Source organism: Chlorocebus sabaeus, chromosome 19, assembly GCF_047675955.1.
Source record: "Chlorocebus sabaeus isolate Y175 chromosome 19, mChlSab1.0.hap1, whole genome shotgun sequence".
In the NCBI taxonomy this organism is placed as follows: domain Eukaryota; kingdom Metazoa; phylum Chordata; class Mammalia; order Primates; family Cercopithecidae; genus Chlorocebus; species Chlorocebus sabaeus.
The window spans coordinates 4,587,292-4,603,164 of record NC_132922.1 but is presented as its reverse complement, the minus strand read 5'-3'; the positions used below and the strand labels follow the sequence as shown (position 1 = coordinate 4,603,164).

The 15,873-nt window shown below is 51.4% G+C and overlaps 2 protein-coding genes across 17 annotated transcripts in view; one reads left to right on the top strand and one right to left on the bottom strand.

The window, feature by feature from the left end:
- PPARA (peroxisome proliferator activated receptor alpha) overlaps positions 1-9,285 on the top strand; it is a 101,401-nt gene extending 92,116 nt beyond the window's left edge. For all 11 annotated transcript variants that reach the window (XM_073006594.1, XM_073006600.1, XM_073006598.1 and 8 more), the window contains one exon: positions 717-9,285. In XM_073006594.1, coding sequence (XP_072862695.1) covers positions 717-964 — 248 coding nt within the window. In that variant the 3' untranslated portion in view covers positions 965-9,285. The remainder of the gene's footprint in view (positions 1-716) is intronic.
- A 259-nt stretch (positions 9,286-9,544) lies between these two features.
- Positions 9,545-15,407, bottom strand: CDPF1 (cysteine rich DPF motif domain containing 1). Of its 6 annotated transcripts, none has more exons than XM_007976093.3 (4): positions 15,326-15,407; positions 13,676-13,788; positions 12,605-12,720; positions 9,545-10,755 (listed from the first exon to the last, which is right to left on the bottom strand). In XM_007976093.3, exons 2-4 carry the CDS (start codon positions 13,786-13,788, stop codon positions 10,331-10,333), a joined length of 654 nt encoding a protein of 217 aa, XP_007974284.2. In that variant the 5' UTR covers positions 15,326-15,407; the 3' UTR covers positions 9,545-10,330. The 6 variants fall into 6 exon arrangements, with proteins under 6 accessions (XP_007974284.2, XP_007974285.2, XP_007974287.2 ...); XM_007976094.3 differs by having other exon boundaries at positions 12,609-12,720; XM_007976096.3 differs by lacking the exon at positions 15,326-15,407 and adding an exon at positions 14,480-15,319.
- Positions 15,408-15,873: the final 466 nt, after the last annotated feature.

Sequence of the window (15,873 nt, the reverse complement as noted above, 5' to 3'; positions counted from 1 at the left end):
CCACTCTACTTTCTTTTCACCTGACTCATACTAGAAGGCTCTGTAACAGGGCTATATACACCACAAAACCTAGTTCTTTTTTATTTTTTATTTATTTTTTTAAGACGGAGTCTTGCTCTGTCACCCAGGCTAGAGTGCAGTGGCGTGATCTTGGCTCAATGCAACCTCCGTTTCCCTGGTTCAAGCGATTCTCCGACCTCAGCCTCCCGAGTATCTGGTATTACAGGCATGAGCCACCGTGCCCCGCCTGCAAAACCTAGTTCTAACACAATCACACTCCTTAAATATGGTGGAACACTTGAAGCTGAATATCTATTTTCAACTCAAGAGCTTCATTTCCCATATTATGCAAAACTGGTGGTTGTTATCTCCAGAATGTACTGTTCCTCCTAATAGCTCTAATTTTCCTTCCTGACAGGTGGTCATCAGGTAAATCACAAGTGAAAAGGCCATACCATAAGGTGTACTTAGGGCGCTATTGCCGCCTCGTAGTATGAATATTTAGGAAAGAGTACTGGTCCTGTCTGTCCCTACTTCACCTATTGACTTTGGAAAAACCCATGTCTATCTTCCAGTCAAGTTGACAACATCCAAAGGCAGCTCAGTTTTTTTTCTAAGAAAGGCCACATAAAATAGGCATGTTTGATTCCTGAAACTGATAAGCAGTTCTTAGGTGATTACCATACTCAAACCTCTCTCTCTTCTTTCGAGACTAGATCGCCCTGGCCTTCTAAACGTAGGACACATTGAAAAAATGCAGGAGGGTATTGTGCATGTGCTCAGACTCCACCTGCAGAGCAACCACCCGGACGATATCTTTCTCTTCCCAAAACTTCTTCAAAAAATGGCAGACCTCCGGCAACTGGTCACGGAGCATGCGCAGCTGGTGCAGATCATCAAGAAGACAGAGTCGGATGCTGCATTGCACCCGCTGCTGCAGGAGATCTACAGGGACATGTACTGAGTTCCTTCAGACTAGCCACACCTTTTCCAGGAGTTCTGAAGCTGACAGCACTACAAAGGAGACAGGGGAGCGGCGCAATTTTGCACAAATATCCACCACTTTAACCTTAGAGCTTGGACAGTCTGAGCTGTAGGTAACCGGCATATTATTCCACATCTTTGTTTTAACCAGTACTTCTGAGAGCGCAGAACTCAAATGCTGGGGGTAGGTGGCTAATCTCAGGACTGGGAAGATTAAGGAGAGTGATGCTCAATGGGCTGATTTTAACTCACCCGATGTTAATCAATGCACATTGCTTTAGATCACATTCGTGATTTACCGTTTAATTAACTGGTAACCTCCAAATTCATAGTCTGTCTTCCCCTACACCCTGCTTTTGACTATTGTGCTCCTTTATAATTCTGAAAACTAATCAGCACTTTTTAACAATGTTTATAATCCTGTAAGTCTAGATGTATCCAAAGGCGAAGTATGTAAAAAGCAGCAAAATATTTATTTCAAAGACTTCACTTCTGTTTCCTGAATCTAAAGAAAGACAACATGCTGCTTTTTAATCATAGGATGGAGAATTTTAAAGAACCTGTTGGGGCAGGCACAGTGGCTCATGCCGGTAATCCCAGCACTTTGGGAGGCCGAGGCAGGTGGATCACGAGGTCAGGAGATTGAGACCATCCTGACCAACATGGTGAAACCTTGTCTCTACTAATAATACAAAAATTAGCCGGGCGTGGTGGCGTGTGCCTGTAATCCCAGCTACTTGGGAGGCTGAGGCAGGAGAATCGCTTGAACCAGGGAGTTGGAGGTTGCAGTGAGCTAAGATCGCACCACTGTGCTCCAGCCTGGTGACAGAATGAGACTCTGTCTTAAAAAAAAAAAAAAAAAAAAAAAAAAAGAACTGTTGGATAAGCTATCAAAATGCAGCTGTTGTTTTGTTTTTGGTTCACTGTTTTCGTGGTTGTAACTAATGTGTGGAAAGGCCCATTTCCAGGTTTGTGTAGAAGAGCCCAGAAAACGGAGTCTCAAGACCCCAGCTCTGGACTGTCATAAGCTAGCGCCCGTGGTAAGCGGGACGAGACAAGCTCCCGAAGCCCACCAGCTTCCTGCTCCACCCAGTCGACCTGAACCCACCCAGTCCGGCTGTCTGTGGGAATGGTGGCGTTCTTACAGAAAGACTTACACCTTATTTGTCAATGTTCCTCCAGGCCCCATTTGGCAGCTCCCGTATCTTTTGTTACGTTGCTTTTAAATAGATGATGCTTTATTGTTTTAACTCTTGGTGAGACTAGATGCTCTCTGGAGCGGAGAAGAGGCACATGTGACTTCATAGCCTGGGCTGGGTGGGAGCTGGTCACCCTGGGGATCGAGAGAGGGGGTAGGGTCTCCTTCAAATGGCAGTTTTACTTCAAATGGCAGATTTCATAAGAGTTGGTTATTTTTTACAACGGTTTAGGTTGTTAAGTCTCCTTTGTATGTAAGGTAGTTTTTTCAACATCTAAAATATTTGTTTTAGCCATCAAAACCAACTTATCAACCTCAGTCCAGCTGCGAAGGCAGCGCTGATTATGGCAGTTTGTCAAGAATACATGGACCTGGAAACACTTTTTCTCTCTGTCTACCTGGTAGATAAATTGTCCTGTCGAGAATTTTCAGGTCTGGACTGGAAGTGCCAGGACCACCGCCTCCAGGGAGTCGCTGTGCACCTGGAGGTATCGTTGGTGCCTCTCCCCCCATCGTTAGAAAATTTGGCTCTTCTGAGGTCATTATTATTTTAAGAATGATTAGGATTGATAAGGGTCCCATGACCAGCATATGGAAATGCAAGAGTGGGAAGGACACAGTGTGAGGCTTCCTCTAGAAAGAAGTGAAAGTTAGGATTAGCACATCCTTTTTAAAAAATTACAAATTTAGTCCTGTTTTGGTTTTTGCAATTAGGCCAGACACAGTGGCTCACACATGGAATCCCAGCACTTTGGGAGGCCAAGGTGGGAGGATCACTTGAGCCCAGGAGTTCGAGACCAGCCTAGGCAACATAGCAAGACCCTGTCTGTCTACGAAATTTAAAAATTAGTTCATCGTGGTGGCATACATCTATAGTCCCAGCTACTCTGCAGGCTGAGGTGGGAGGATTGCTTGAGCCCAGGAGGTCGAGGCTGCAGTGAGTTGTGATCTCACCACTGCATTCCAGCCTTGGTGACAGAGTTAGATTCTACCCCTCCGATCCCTGCAAAAAAAAAAAAAAAAAAAAAAGATGCAATCAAAGGGCCTGTTGGCCAGCAATGGCAGTAGCAGCGGCGGGCAGTCTGCCCAAGTGTCTTAGGAACCAGAAGCAAATAAAAGTGTTTCCATATATGCCACCAGCCAAGTGGCCATCGTAATTCAGAAAGAAGCTAGCCTTTGAGTGGCATGGTCCATCCGTTTCAATATTATTTCCTAAAATGAGAAGCCCCTGTGTTGATGAGACCCAGGGGCTGGAGGCCAATGCCACACTTGTGTTATCCACCGCGACCCTGCAGCTGCTCGCTCTGATGTGCCCTGTGCCATTCAAAGAGACGTGGCCCAGGAAAGTGAGCCTCATGTTTTTCAGAGAAGTCATTGTTCTGTTTACATTTTCATAAAACCTGTTCAAAATAGCCCCCTGTCTCAGACTTTCAGCAGTAACAGTAAGCTGACTGGCACGTTCCTTGTTAGCTCCCGGGACACTCAGCAGCGATGGTGAGCATTTGGTTTTCTTAAGGCCCAGCAAGACTTCCAGGGACATCTCTGATGAAGCCAGAATGGAGACACCGGTGACCTCAGGCTGAAAGTCACTCAACACTGGTCTCTTGTGTTAATAGGGAAGGAAATCACACATTCCTATTTCTTTAAATAACAAAACCACTAATTGCCACTCAATGCTAGAATATTTTGGGTCACCTAATCATAGATTTCTCAGGGCATCAATACTCAAATATAGGCTGATTATGCCCCAGTTCAAATGGGAACTATTAACAGAGTGCATTTCTTGCTTGCTGGGTTTCAACAGACATCAGCCAAAAGAACAAAAGAGATGTCAGGACAGATTCCGGAGTGTTGAAGCGCATGTGTGGCACCCGCTCCCCCTGGCAGTGGATGCAGGAAGTTGCAACTTTACCCACTCTTCAACAAGTCATTGTCTAAACACAGTTCTTCATTTTCTCAACTTTTAATAGCAAAAAGTGCCAAAGTCCTCAGAGACCAAACAGCCTTGGTCTACCATGCTGACCAGGGTGAAGGCATGGCACAGGGCTCCTTCCAGATGTGCCTCTCGTGTGCCAGCCGGCTGTGGCTCGGGAGCGGACGCAGGCCTCTCCACTGTCCAGGGGAGCCTGGCGGCGCATCCCTCCTTTCCCACCTCCTGGCACTTCCAACTGGGTGTCCTACATGCTGGATTCTGTCCCTACCACACTTCCAGAGGCTGGAGAACTGCGCAGGCCTAAGGCCGTTTGGATAAATTGTCAAAACAAGATGCTTCCAGTTATAGCAGCAGGAGTGGGACCAGGAGCATGGGCTGACGGTTGCTGGTGCCTTTCTTTCCTTCTCACTTGCCTGTTTCCCCTTGACCTTTCCTCCATCTCTGATGAGAAGAGTATAAAGCATCTTCCTAACAGGTGTGTTTGCTATACAAACATAACGGACGTGAAGTGGGGCAGAAACCCAGAACTCGGCATTCAAGGATACCCAGGAGAGCTGTCCATGTTTTAAAGAGCTGTGTTGTGTTTTGTTTTGTTTTGCATTTGAAGAGCAGAGAAGGTACCTTTCTGCTGCGCTGATACATTTCTTACACTGGGCCATTTAAGACCCCAAGGGAAACAGCCTTCCTGGAGCATTCATTGTCTGGAGGTTCCAGGGACAGGGACAGGGCAGCCTCCCAGAGCTGAGCAAGAGCTCAAGGCACAAATGAGAGATTTGCTACACCATGAAAAGTCAACAACTTAGCCACCACTTCCCCGCAACGGACCATGAAACAAATACCTCAGCAGGCCCTGCGAGAGTGCTAGGGCTGAGGTGCACACACTGTGGCGTCTGTAGTTAGGGCAGGTGGGATGGAGACTCCTCGAGTGCGCACACCTGAGCCTGCCCACACACAGGGGAGCAGCATCTCGTATGACATCTGGCAGGAACTTCGGTTGTGTAAAGGGAGCCTTGAAGATATGTGCAAAAGGTGCTACCCCAATTTGGTGAAACTGACATTGGGCACATCCTGGGCTTAGGAGAAGCAGCTGATGGTCCTGGCCTGCAGTGACACACAGCCCCCACCGCCCCCAGTACCCCCTCTCCTCTTCACCTCTTCCTGCTGGCCATGCAGAAGCCGCTTCCTCAGAGAGACCCTACCAGATGTGGATGGAAACAGATGCATCAAAGCAAGCCTTGATGAAACCATGACCTCCTAAGGTCTGTCTCCTCTGAACTTGCACCTGTGCCTCTCTGTGTTTGGTTCCAAGCACTTCCCACCTCGAACTCCCATTTTCAAACCACTGTAGCTCTGGGCACTTTCGATACTTACCAGCTGTATACACGATGGAGGGTTTTTTGGTCCTGATCCAGTGGCCACACCTGTCTCTGGAATGTCTCACTCAACTCCAGTTTTAAAATGGATTGTTTCAACCCAGCAAGCCCAATGCACCCAGCTAAGACTGGCTTGACCGACAGCCTGGCCTTTGGTGGGGGGCTTCCTGGGGCCTGGGAAAAGCTGGCTACCTTCAACAGCTGGTACCTCTTCAACAGTGTAGACTTTCGAAATGCAGATGCCACCAGGAGAACGTGCCAGGTGCCCACAGCTCACCACCTATGGATGCCATGGCTCTGGGCAGCTTTCAAGGCAGGTGCCTGTGGTCTCCTCAGCTGTCTGAGGGGCTAACAGCAAATCAGCCTCCATTTTAAAATGAAAGCACCAGCCTCCAGATGTAGGGCCTGCTGGGCGTTGCTAGCCGCTGGGCCCCAGGCACAGTGCACTTTCTCCACCTCCTGCAGCCTCCCTGTTGTTTAGAGACACTTACACCTGGTGAGTGCAAGGACAGGTGACCCAGGGGGCTGCAGCCTTGTCCTCAGCTCCCATCTCCTGGACTGCCAACCTCGCCCTCTGCAATTAGCATGGTTGGCCTGATGCAGGGGTCCTAAGGGATTACTTTTTAGACCTTCTTTCATGTTCAGAACAGTGGTATAGATTCAGGAGAGGCAAGGAAATTATGCTGTCCATAGAAGTCACCCATGAAGACTGATGCCACCACCTGAGGGCTCATGATTATTAGAAAGTGTCCATGGGAACCTCTCATCCACAGGAGGTTTGTCTCAACACTGCTCATTTTTACGGCACTGGCATTGCCAAGCATGGGGAAGTATCTGTTCTTCTCATGTTAAAAGTGGCCCAGCTTCTCTTAACTCGGTCCAAGCTGACTTGTTCAGTCGCACTGGAACTTCTTACCAATCAAATATTTGCATGGAGCAAAGGGGGCTGTGGACACCTCCCTAATGGCAGGGATGATGGCAGCTGTCATTCAAGCCTGCCTTCAGACGTCACAGTCTGGCAGTGAAATGTCCACAAATATCTGCGGCAGAAACGGCTGTAAGGACCACCCAGCTGTGAGGCAGCTTTACAGACCAAGGAAGGGTTGTGGCAAATAAATGATTAACCTGCCTCCGCTGTGCTGAGGGCAACCAAGGCCATCTCACCAAAGGATTACTTGATGCCATTAAATCATCCCGTGAACTTCCTGCTTCCGAGTCCATGGCCTTTGCCCAGGGCATGTACTCCTCTGAGAGGCCTTCTGCCTAGAAAGATATAAGACTGGCTTCCAACGGTTGAGGTCTAGGTTTTTGCTGGGATTTACGTATTTTCAAGTGCCATTTTGACAGCATTCAGGAAAGCGGTCCTTGACCCCATAGACTAGGGTAAGAATAAAGGCAATAAATTTGGGCTGACTCAGAATATAGGCGATCCATATATTTCTCTGGAAACCACAGTACGCACTAAAATGTGAAATTGAAGGTTTTGTTAAAAAGAAAAAGATAATGAGCTTCATGCTTTGTTTAATTACATAATGATTTCCATTACACTATTTCTGTGAAATGCAGCAGGTTCTTAAACGTTATTTCAGTGGCATGGGCTGGAAGCTTATCACAAAAAGCCATGTGTGTGGCCTTCTTATTAGAACTGAAAGAGAGAGGCTGGTGCCCAAGGCTGCTGCCTGCTCCACCTTTGCCAGCTCTGGACACCTGATGACGTCCCTGCAGATCTGGAATGGGGCCGTCAACTGACCATTTGCTTCTCAGAATTTCAGTTTGAGACATGAAAGGTATAATCAGTTACTTTTCTCCCCACAGAGAACCCCTTTTGTGAGGGGAGAGGAGCTATGGAATGTGGTTCAGCTGAAACACATACAGCTGCATCCTTTTGGAGTCCTTTGCCAACAAAAACAGACCAACAGACCAGATCGTGTCCATGTTCAATGTCATGTCTTGATGGACGCAGCTGATGACCTCAAGTACATGAGTGGTCTCATGGCTATTAGGTGGATTATTTGCAAAAAAAAAAAAAAAGGAGAAGAAATAATTGATTTTTACATCATAGACAGCAAACTAAAACCTGGGGAGGGGGTCAGTTGTTTTTTTTTTAAGTTTGCTAGTTGGGTCAAATGTGAGAAGAAGGGAGTCCACCTGCCACCTCTTCTCTTGCCCCTCTTCCGCCCGCATCCAGCATTAAAAATCCATTCGTTTAATGAATGGATAAAGTGCCACGCAAACTGGCGCACAAGCAGGTCCCCAGCCCACGCACCCTGGCTCCTAGGAAAAGTGGTGACCCGGGTGCGGCGGGCATGCTGCAGGCCTGGGAGATAGTCGGGCACCTTCCCCGGACCCCCAGGCCTTGGCTCTGCCTCAAGTCAGAGAGGGTCAGCCTTCAGGCCCTGGAGAGGAGCAACTGGCCCATCGTTTCACAATAAAATCACTCACTTTTGGCAACTTCACTTTTTTTAAGGCACAGTCAGTTCCTTTTTCATGTACCTCACAAAAAATGAAGACCATGTAGTACTCTTTTTGGTAAGATTACAGTGTTCATGTTAAATATCACTATTTTTTCTACATTGTGTGGTAAAAAGAACTATGTTAATAGCTATATCTTAAATACTGTGATTTGAGTTTTTAAAAAATATCCTAATACAAATATTTTACTAACTTACAATCATTCATCTAATAACAAATATTTGGATTCTTCTGAAATCAGTGTTGACTCATATTCTTAAAAGCCTGGCTCTTGACCCTATTGGAAACACAAAGGAAGCTGAAATCAAACAACTAAAATACACTGCGCACACGTGTGTATGCACACACACACACGTTTTCATTTCTCTTGAGCCACACAGAATTTACTTTCAATGTGGAAATCTCTTCCCATTACCACGCTGTATATGCACAGAGCACAAGAGAGGCTATCTTTAGAAACTTCCACCAGCGAGGCCTTAGACTCCAGGTTAGAAGCCGAGTTCATACAACAGTGTTTCGCTAAAGACCCTTCACTGTTCCTGTTTAGTAATAGCTGTCTGCTCTTCAGGGAACCGTTACCTATGGGTTATTACCAAAGAACTTTGGCAATTGGAAATGTCCTGATGGAAATTCTTTGCACGTGCCAGTTCTCTGGCATCCTCCAGGTGGCCCAACCCAAAGCATAAAGCAGAAACCACAGACCCCGTGAGTCTCCCCATACCGTTTCCAATACCTTGGCAAAACTTCTCGGTGCATATTGGTTACACCCTCTGGGATCCATAATGCCATTAGGCTAAAACCCTAGGGGAGAGGGCTGACAGACACACACGCGACAATGGGGCAGATCCCAGAGCAAGAACTGGACCCAGTCTCTCCATGTGTGCTCTATTAGTGAGTGCCTTAGACTCTCAGTGTTTTGGGGCTTACAGCTTATTTGTGCTAAACAGGTGCAGTTCCAAAGTAGGAACTGCCACACAGGCCCCAGCATCCTCTCTCCAACTTCATACCTCTCTCCTGCTGGGGGGAGCGGGCATCCAGGACCTCCGGAATCAAGGGTGTGCGGAGAAGGGTGAAATTAATTTTTCTAGTCACGTGAACTGATTGGTTCCAGGCAATTAGAAAATGGCTATAAAATAACCTTAATTTTGGGTCTTCATTTTCCTATTAGGAGACTGAACTGACCACAGGTATTGATTTATATCCTGAATATAGGGGAACTTCTGTGTTTGGGATGTCCTACTGTAAGACTGATGAATGTACAGAGTTAATTTCAGGGTACAGTTTTGCCTTAATGGTTTTAAAAAATAAACTATTTTTTAAAATTTTTTGGTGAGTTTTGAGTGATGCTGCGAGACGGACTGTTTGGTCTAAAAGAACCAAGTCCTCAGCTGTGGGGTCCGCCCTCCGCCAGAACGGTCCCTGCGCCCCTCATGGAGGCTGTCTCCACCTGCAGAATCCCTTTTGTGTCCTTCAGGGTACAGAATGGATTGAGTACGATGTGGCTCCAGAACACGACATCCTTTTGTCTGAAGTCACATACAACAGGAACTTTTAAAGCAGTGGGCATCTTAAAATCCATCAGTGTACAAGTCAGTAAAAACTCTTTATTCATTCCTTCATGTGACAGTTGGCCTTGAGTAGTTTCAAAGACAGAGCAGTTCCTGCCTCTCAGAACTCTAAGCAGACATTCCAGAGCTCACAGATCAGTGTCCCACCAGCTGCTACCCTGGAAGCTTCAAGGAGATGGGGAGCCTGGAGGAGGGGGTGCTGCAGGAACCCCTGACAGGCAATGGGGTCAGGCTTCACAGGCACCCAGGACTGAGTTTGAGATGGCACGGGGCAAGCAGACAGGCAGGCAGCGGGATGGTCTTGAGGTGTGGGGTGAGGGCAGGAAGCCCACGGCATTCCTGACTTGGGGTCGGGGAAGACAGAATGGAGGGGCCAGAGCCTGAGGGAACTGGAAAGCCAGCACTCAGCTTCCCAGGAGACCCCAACCACTGCCGGGTCAAGTGCCCAGGGAGAATGTCGGGTATCCAAATGTTTCAGTGGAAGATTCCTTTCCATACATGAGCTGGTTATTTGGGTTTTTAATTATAAACATAATACATGGTCAAGGTTAAAAACATTTTCCAAGTATCACATAAGGATATGAAGTAAAAATTCTATCCCCCTCTAGACCTTCCAGACTGGCTCCAGAAGGCAGCTGCTGTCAGTGATTTTCCTTACAGAGAGACCATTGCAGCCACCTACCATGCATCATGGCCCCGATACAGTGTGGCATCTCCCCTGACATGCACCTGCACGTGGCCTCTTAGGAGCTGCCCCACTGAAGGAGGTCATCCCTCTCAGTCACATCTGAGCAGCACTCACTCATTCAGGCCTGGGCCCTGAGGGGCATGTGGGGACACCTGGCCAGGTTCCTGGCTGTGTCTTGTCTGGCATCTGCCTTTGGGCTACCCTCTTGCTACAGCTCCCTGGGCCTGTGGCTGCTCCAAACTGGACTCCAGCTCCCCTGGGCTGCAGTGCTGCTCCCAGTGGTCCAGAAACAAGGCCAGGCATGGCAGCTCCCAGCTCGGCAGCATCCCTGGCGCAGGCTGGCCCAGGAGCTCTGTGCAGGGTGCTGCCCGATGACCCAGCCCTGGCTGCACTCACGTCCGAGAACCGGGCTGGCTGGGGGTCCTCTTTGATGGAGCTTTCCTTTTCTCCAAGTCTTGCCGAATTTCCTGAGGAAAAGCACTGATGTTCTCCTGGACACAAGGGAGGCAGAATCTCTTGGAGTAGAATAAGCTGCACTCCTGAAAGGGGACAAGGATGGAGACTGAGTATCCTGGGAACACGGTGCAGCTCCTCCCAGGGTCCAGCCCTTACCACACTTGGGGGGCTGGGCTAGGGCTCCAGCATGCACAGTGTGGGCAGGTGGCCAGAGGTAGACCAGCAAGAGGGAGAGCCAGGCCTGAGGGCCTGGCAGGGTGTCCAGGAGAAAAGCAACGCAGGCCTGGGCTACCCTGGGTGGGAACAGCTGGGATGAGACAGAAAGGCTCTGGGGCCTGCTCTGCTCCATCACAGGGCAGCGATAATAATGGAAAGCTGGAGCACAGGCCATGCCCAGAAAATCCCAGAGTCCTCCCCTCCCAGCTATCACAGCAGGAACAGTGGCCACCTGGTGCTGGGAGCGGCAGGGGACAGGAAAGACAGCCCCACAGACCAAAGAGGCCATGGACGAGCCAGCTAGTCTGGGCAGGAGGCCAGAACTGTCCAGCCATGTCCTCTCTCCTCTCTCTTACACACTAGAACTCCCGAGATTCATCACGGTGCACAGCACATGGCTAAGGATGACATTCCCCAGCCCCCTCTGTAACTGGGCATGTGAGTCAGGCTGCTCGGGGTGTCAGCAACTGTGTGTGCCACCTCCTGCTCATGCCCTTTGAAGGAATGGACTGTGCTCTCACATCTCTTCCCGCTGCCTGGGATGCAGACACAATGGTGGGAGCTGCCACAGCCACAAGGGACCCAAATGGAGACTCTGCTGAAGACAACAGGGGTGCCCTTCCAGCCAAGGCCACCATTATAAGGGAGAAAATAAGTAAATAACTATTTGCTTTACTTAGGCCACTCTTATTTTTGGTGTCTGTCTGTTCTTAAAGCTTAGTGTGCTCGCAAACATAAGGCTGCCCTCCTGCAGTTCTTAGAAAAGACCCTTTGCCATGCAGATCGCTCACTAACAACTTACTGTTTTAACAAAGAAAGCTGCAGACTCGTGGTACCTGCGTGGGCCCCCCACCCTGCCACCCCCGCTGCTCACGAAGAGCAGCCCAAGGCCAAGGTGTTGCATTCAAGACTTCCACCTCCTCACCCGGCCCACACACCTCTGCAGTCTTCCTTTCCCAGCTTCTCCTGGACCGCCAGCTCCTCCATAAGCCTCAGATACTCCCATGCCACACTGCGGAGGTTCCTCCCACCCTGGCCCATCTCGTCCCCCTGGCTGTTGATACAGCTCCCCTTTGTGCGTGTCGCCCTGTGGCAGATGCTCAGGGACTTCTCAGACTGCAGGGTCACTCTGAGTACACTGGTCACGCTGGAAAAGCCACACTGCTCCACTTCCATCCGTCCTTGGGTTTTCAGCTACCCAGGTGAACCTGGCCCACCCAGCCTCTCTGAAGCTCAGTTCCCTCATCTATAAAACGGGTGGAATATAATACTGCTTTACGTGACTAAGTTAGGGGCAGGACTGAATGAAGCCTCCGCAGGAAAACAGGTCCCAAGCACAGGACCTGGCACACAACAAGTACTCAAGAAAGGACAGTCCCTTCTCCTGGGAGATCCCTCCAACAACATCTAGAAAGTCAGTCACCATGCTGGTGAGAGGAACACAAGGACTGTCTGCACGGTTGGTGGGAAGGGGAGGAACCCTGAGGGGCCACTGGGGTGGGTGCAGAGCCACCAAGAACCTACTTCCATTCCTACACCAGGCTGAGACCCTCTAACTGACCCTAGCTTGCCCTCTCACCTCTCCCTTGCATCAGCTGGGGGGCCCCATCTAAAATGGGGTGAACCAGCTGGTCCCTCCCTCTCAGTCCTCCCTACCCAGTGAGAGCTCCAGGATAACCACAGCAAGGACAGGCGGCCCCAGCCCACGCTGCTTACCTACCGGGCCCACACACACCAGCCTGCAGCACAAACTGCAGCGCGAGCCGAGGACCAGGAATCTGTCCTTGTGGGAGGTGAAGGGATCCTTCATGACATAGCTTTCCTCCAGGAGGCTGCAGGAGAGTGATGCCAGCGTCAGAACAACCCAAATCTCTGCTGTCGGAAAATCAGCCATGAGCTGTGGCCGGGCAGCAGCAGCCTGGAGCTCCGCAGGGCCTGTACACCTGCGTGGGCTCATCAGGGCAGGAGACTAGGCCACCCGTGCTGCAGGGCAGTGACAGAAAGGATCAGCAATTGACGGCCACACTGGCACTGAAATTGAACCTGCTCTCACCTCTGTAACAGCCATGGTAGAGAGAACCCCTTGTTTTCAGCCAAAAGCAGGGCTGCTGCAACATGGGTCCCCAGACTCTGACTGGTCCACCGGGGTGCAGGCACAAGGCTGCCATCTGAATACCCCAGGCCTCCCTACCCCCAAGCCACACCCTCACAGCCGCTGGAAGCCAGCTGGCCTCACGCTACACATCACAATGAGACCACAGGGTGACATGATGACACTCAGGCTCCTGGTCAGCAGAGGGACCACAGCCAGAAGGAAAAAGCCATGCTCCCCGCTGCCCCACTGCATCCCATGTGAGTAACACACTGGCCCGCTTTCCAACAAAGTGGCATTTGATGAAGGACAAGCTGGAGGTCAAGAGATAAGCCCCTGGACCCACTGGCTCTAGTCCAGTCTGTAAGGGAGAAACGCCTCCCATTAAGAAAGTGTCACGGCAAGGGCACAGCCCCAAAGTGGGAGGCCACCATAGGTCCCCCAGCTGCTGAGCTGCTCCCCCACAGCTAGAGCAGGTGTTGGACTCTGGGCTAGGGTGTGGAGGAAGGTTCTGGAAGAGTCAGACCCCAAGCCTTGCCCAGGCCTCCAGAGATTACACCGGAAGCATCCAGAGCCTGGCCAGGCTGGGGCCTAAAGCTCTACACCCGAGCCAGTTGTCAGACCTAGGCGCAGCACCCACCAACCAGCACTGGGCACAGGCCTCCCTGGCTCTGGCCCAAAAGGCATGGACTCACACCATCGACTGGGTGTTGGGGGGCTTCTGTCCCACATAGCTGTACGGAGCTGTCAAGGCACAGAGTTCACACTCAAACACTCCCAGAGGCCGGCACTCTGCACGGGACGCCATCTGCAAGATCAAGAGATGGGGTGTCCCTGAGTCACAGGCTTTCTCAGAAATCCTGCCCCTTTCCCAGCTATGAAGACCCTAATGATATAGTCCTAGGACAGTTTCCTGCCTCCCCACCGTACCCTTTTCTCTATCCCCAGCTGAAACAGGTTTTCACCGGTGCCCAGAGTGACAGGATTTGCTGTCCATATTCCAGTGGTTTAAGGTTCTTGTACTACTAGAGAGAAGGATCCAGACAGCATCTAGCCAGAGCAGCCATCTCTTCCTCCAGGTCTGCACCACAGTAAAAGCTTTCTAGTCTCCCACTCTGCCCCATTCTTAACCACAAGCCCCCAGTGAGCGCTGGTGAAGAGGCCAGAGTGGGTGCAAACTCTCCTGTTTCTGCTGCTCCCAGCTGCTCTATGCCCTCACACTGGTCCACACGTGGTATACAGCATTTCATTAAAACTGTTTTCTTATCTGCTTGTATGGAACCCCCTTCTCATGTTCATGGCTGGGTCTTGGAGGCCTCTCTTTCCTTAGATTTCTGGCTAAATGGCTGCCATCTGATGGGTTCATCAAAAGTTACGATTTTGCTGATTACCCAGTTCCTTCTTTGACTATGGAATCAAGTACGTCATTATCAGCTGGCCCCTAGCTCTTGGCTGTGAACTCCCCTCGCCTGAACTGAGCGTGGTGTATAAAGGCATACCAAATGCGATGGGATTCCCCGCTGGGTAACCCCAGATGCAACTCCAGGAAGCATGGGTTGCCAATGACTTTAAAAGTTACAATCTGCCCAGGCGCGGTTGCTCATGCCTGTAATCCCAGCACTCTGGGAGGCAGAGGCGGGCGGATTACCTAAGGTCAGGAGTTCGAGATCAACCTGGCCAAAATGGTGAAACCCCATCTCTACTAAAAGTACAAAAATTAGCCGAGCATAGTGGTGGGCGCCTGCAATCCCAGCTACTTAGGAAGCTGAGGCAGGGGAATCACTTGAACCCAGGAGGCGGAAGTTACAGTGAGCAGAGATTGTGCCACTGAACTCCAGCTGGACTACAGAGCGAAACTCCTCCTCCGCTGCGGTGAGCCGAGATCGCACCACTGCATTCCAGCCCGGGCGACAGAGCGAGACTCTGTCTCAAAACAAAACAAAACAAAAGTTACGATCCCGTCGCGGGTGTGCGTGAACCTGATCCCGCTTCTCTTCTGCACACCCGGGCGTCCTAAGCCCCGGCCGAGGCTCCTGGGGGCGGCGCCTGTGAGCAGGGACGGCTGAGCTGGTCCGGGGGTTGCTGCTGGTCCCCGCGAGCCTCCGCGTGCCCTCTCTCGCCCCAGCGCTGCCTGAGGTCAGGGGGGACAGTTCCGTGAGGCCCACACCCCGCTCCTCGGTCCCGTCCCCAAAGCTGAGAGCTGCAGAGCCGACCCCTGGCGCTTAGAACCCAGCAGGCCACGCTGGCGCGGAACTCAGTCCCGGCGAGCGGGAGGCGCCCTGAAGCAGCGCAGGGCCGGCCCACACAGCGCGCTCGCCCCCGCCAGGCCGACTCCTCGAACTCACCGCCGCCAGCGCCGCACTGCTTCGCGTCCAACGCGCCTGCGCGGCCCCGCCCCACGGCGGCCCGACCCACCCCGGTGCAGTTGTAGACGCAGACGCAGGCGCGGAGCGGCAGGCACGACCTCGAGGTGGTTTTCCGCCTCCGCCTTGCTTTTCTGGTAGGGCGGTCCCCTGCGCGGTTTCTGGCTCTAAGCTTCGAGGCCGTCTGCGGGGCTGGGCTCCGTGCTGAGGGGCATCGCGTCTGGCCGTGCGCTGCGGGAGCGCGCGGGCCTGGCCTGCCGTCCTGGCCGCTGCGAGGCGCTCCTTCTTTCTGAGTGTTCCACCGGGTTCGACAGGGTCGAGGTCGCCGGCGCGAGGGCGCCTCCATTCTCCCACCCGCTCTCCGGCGCTGCGGGCTAGGCTGCCCGTCTGTCCCACGGGACGTCTGCCCCCGTACGCAGGAGGGGATGTGTCGGCCAAACGGGGGTCTCAGGACCTATCCTTGCTCCTCCAAAGCCCACGTGGCCTGCAGCGCCCCTCGGGTCTGCGCCGCGTTCTCCTTTAGCCTCCCG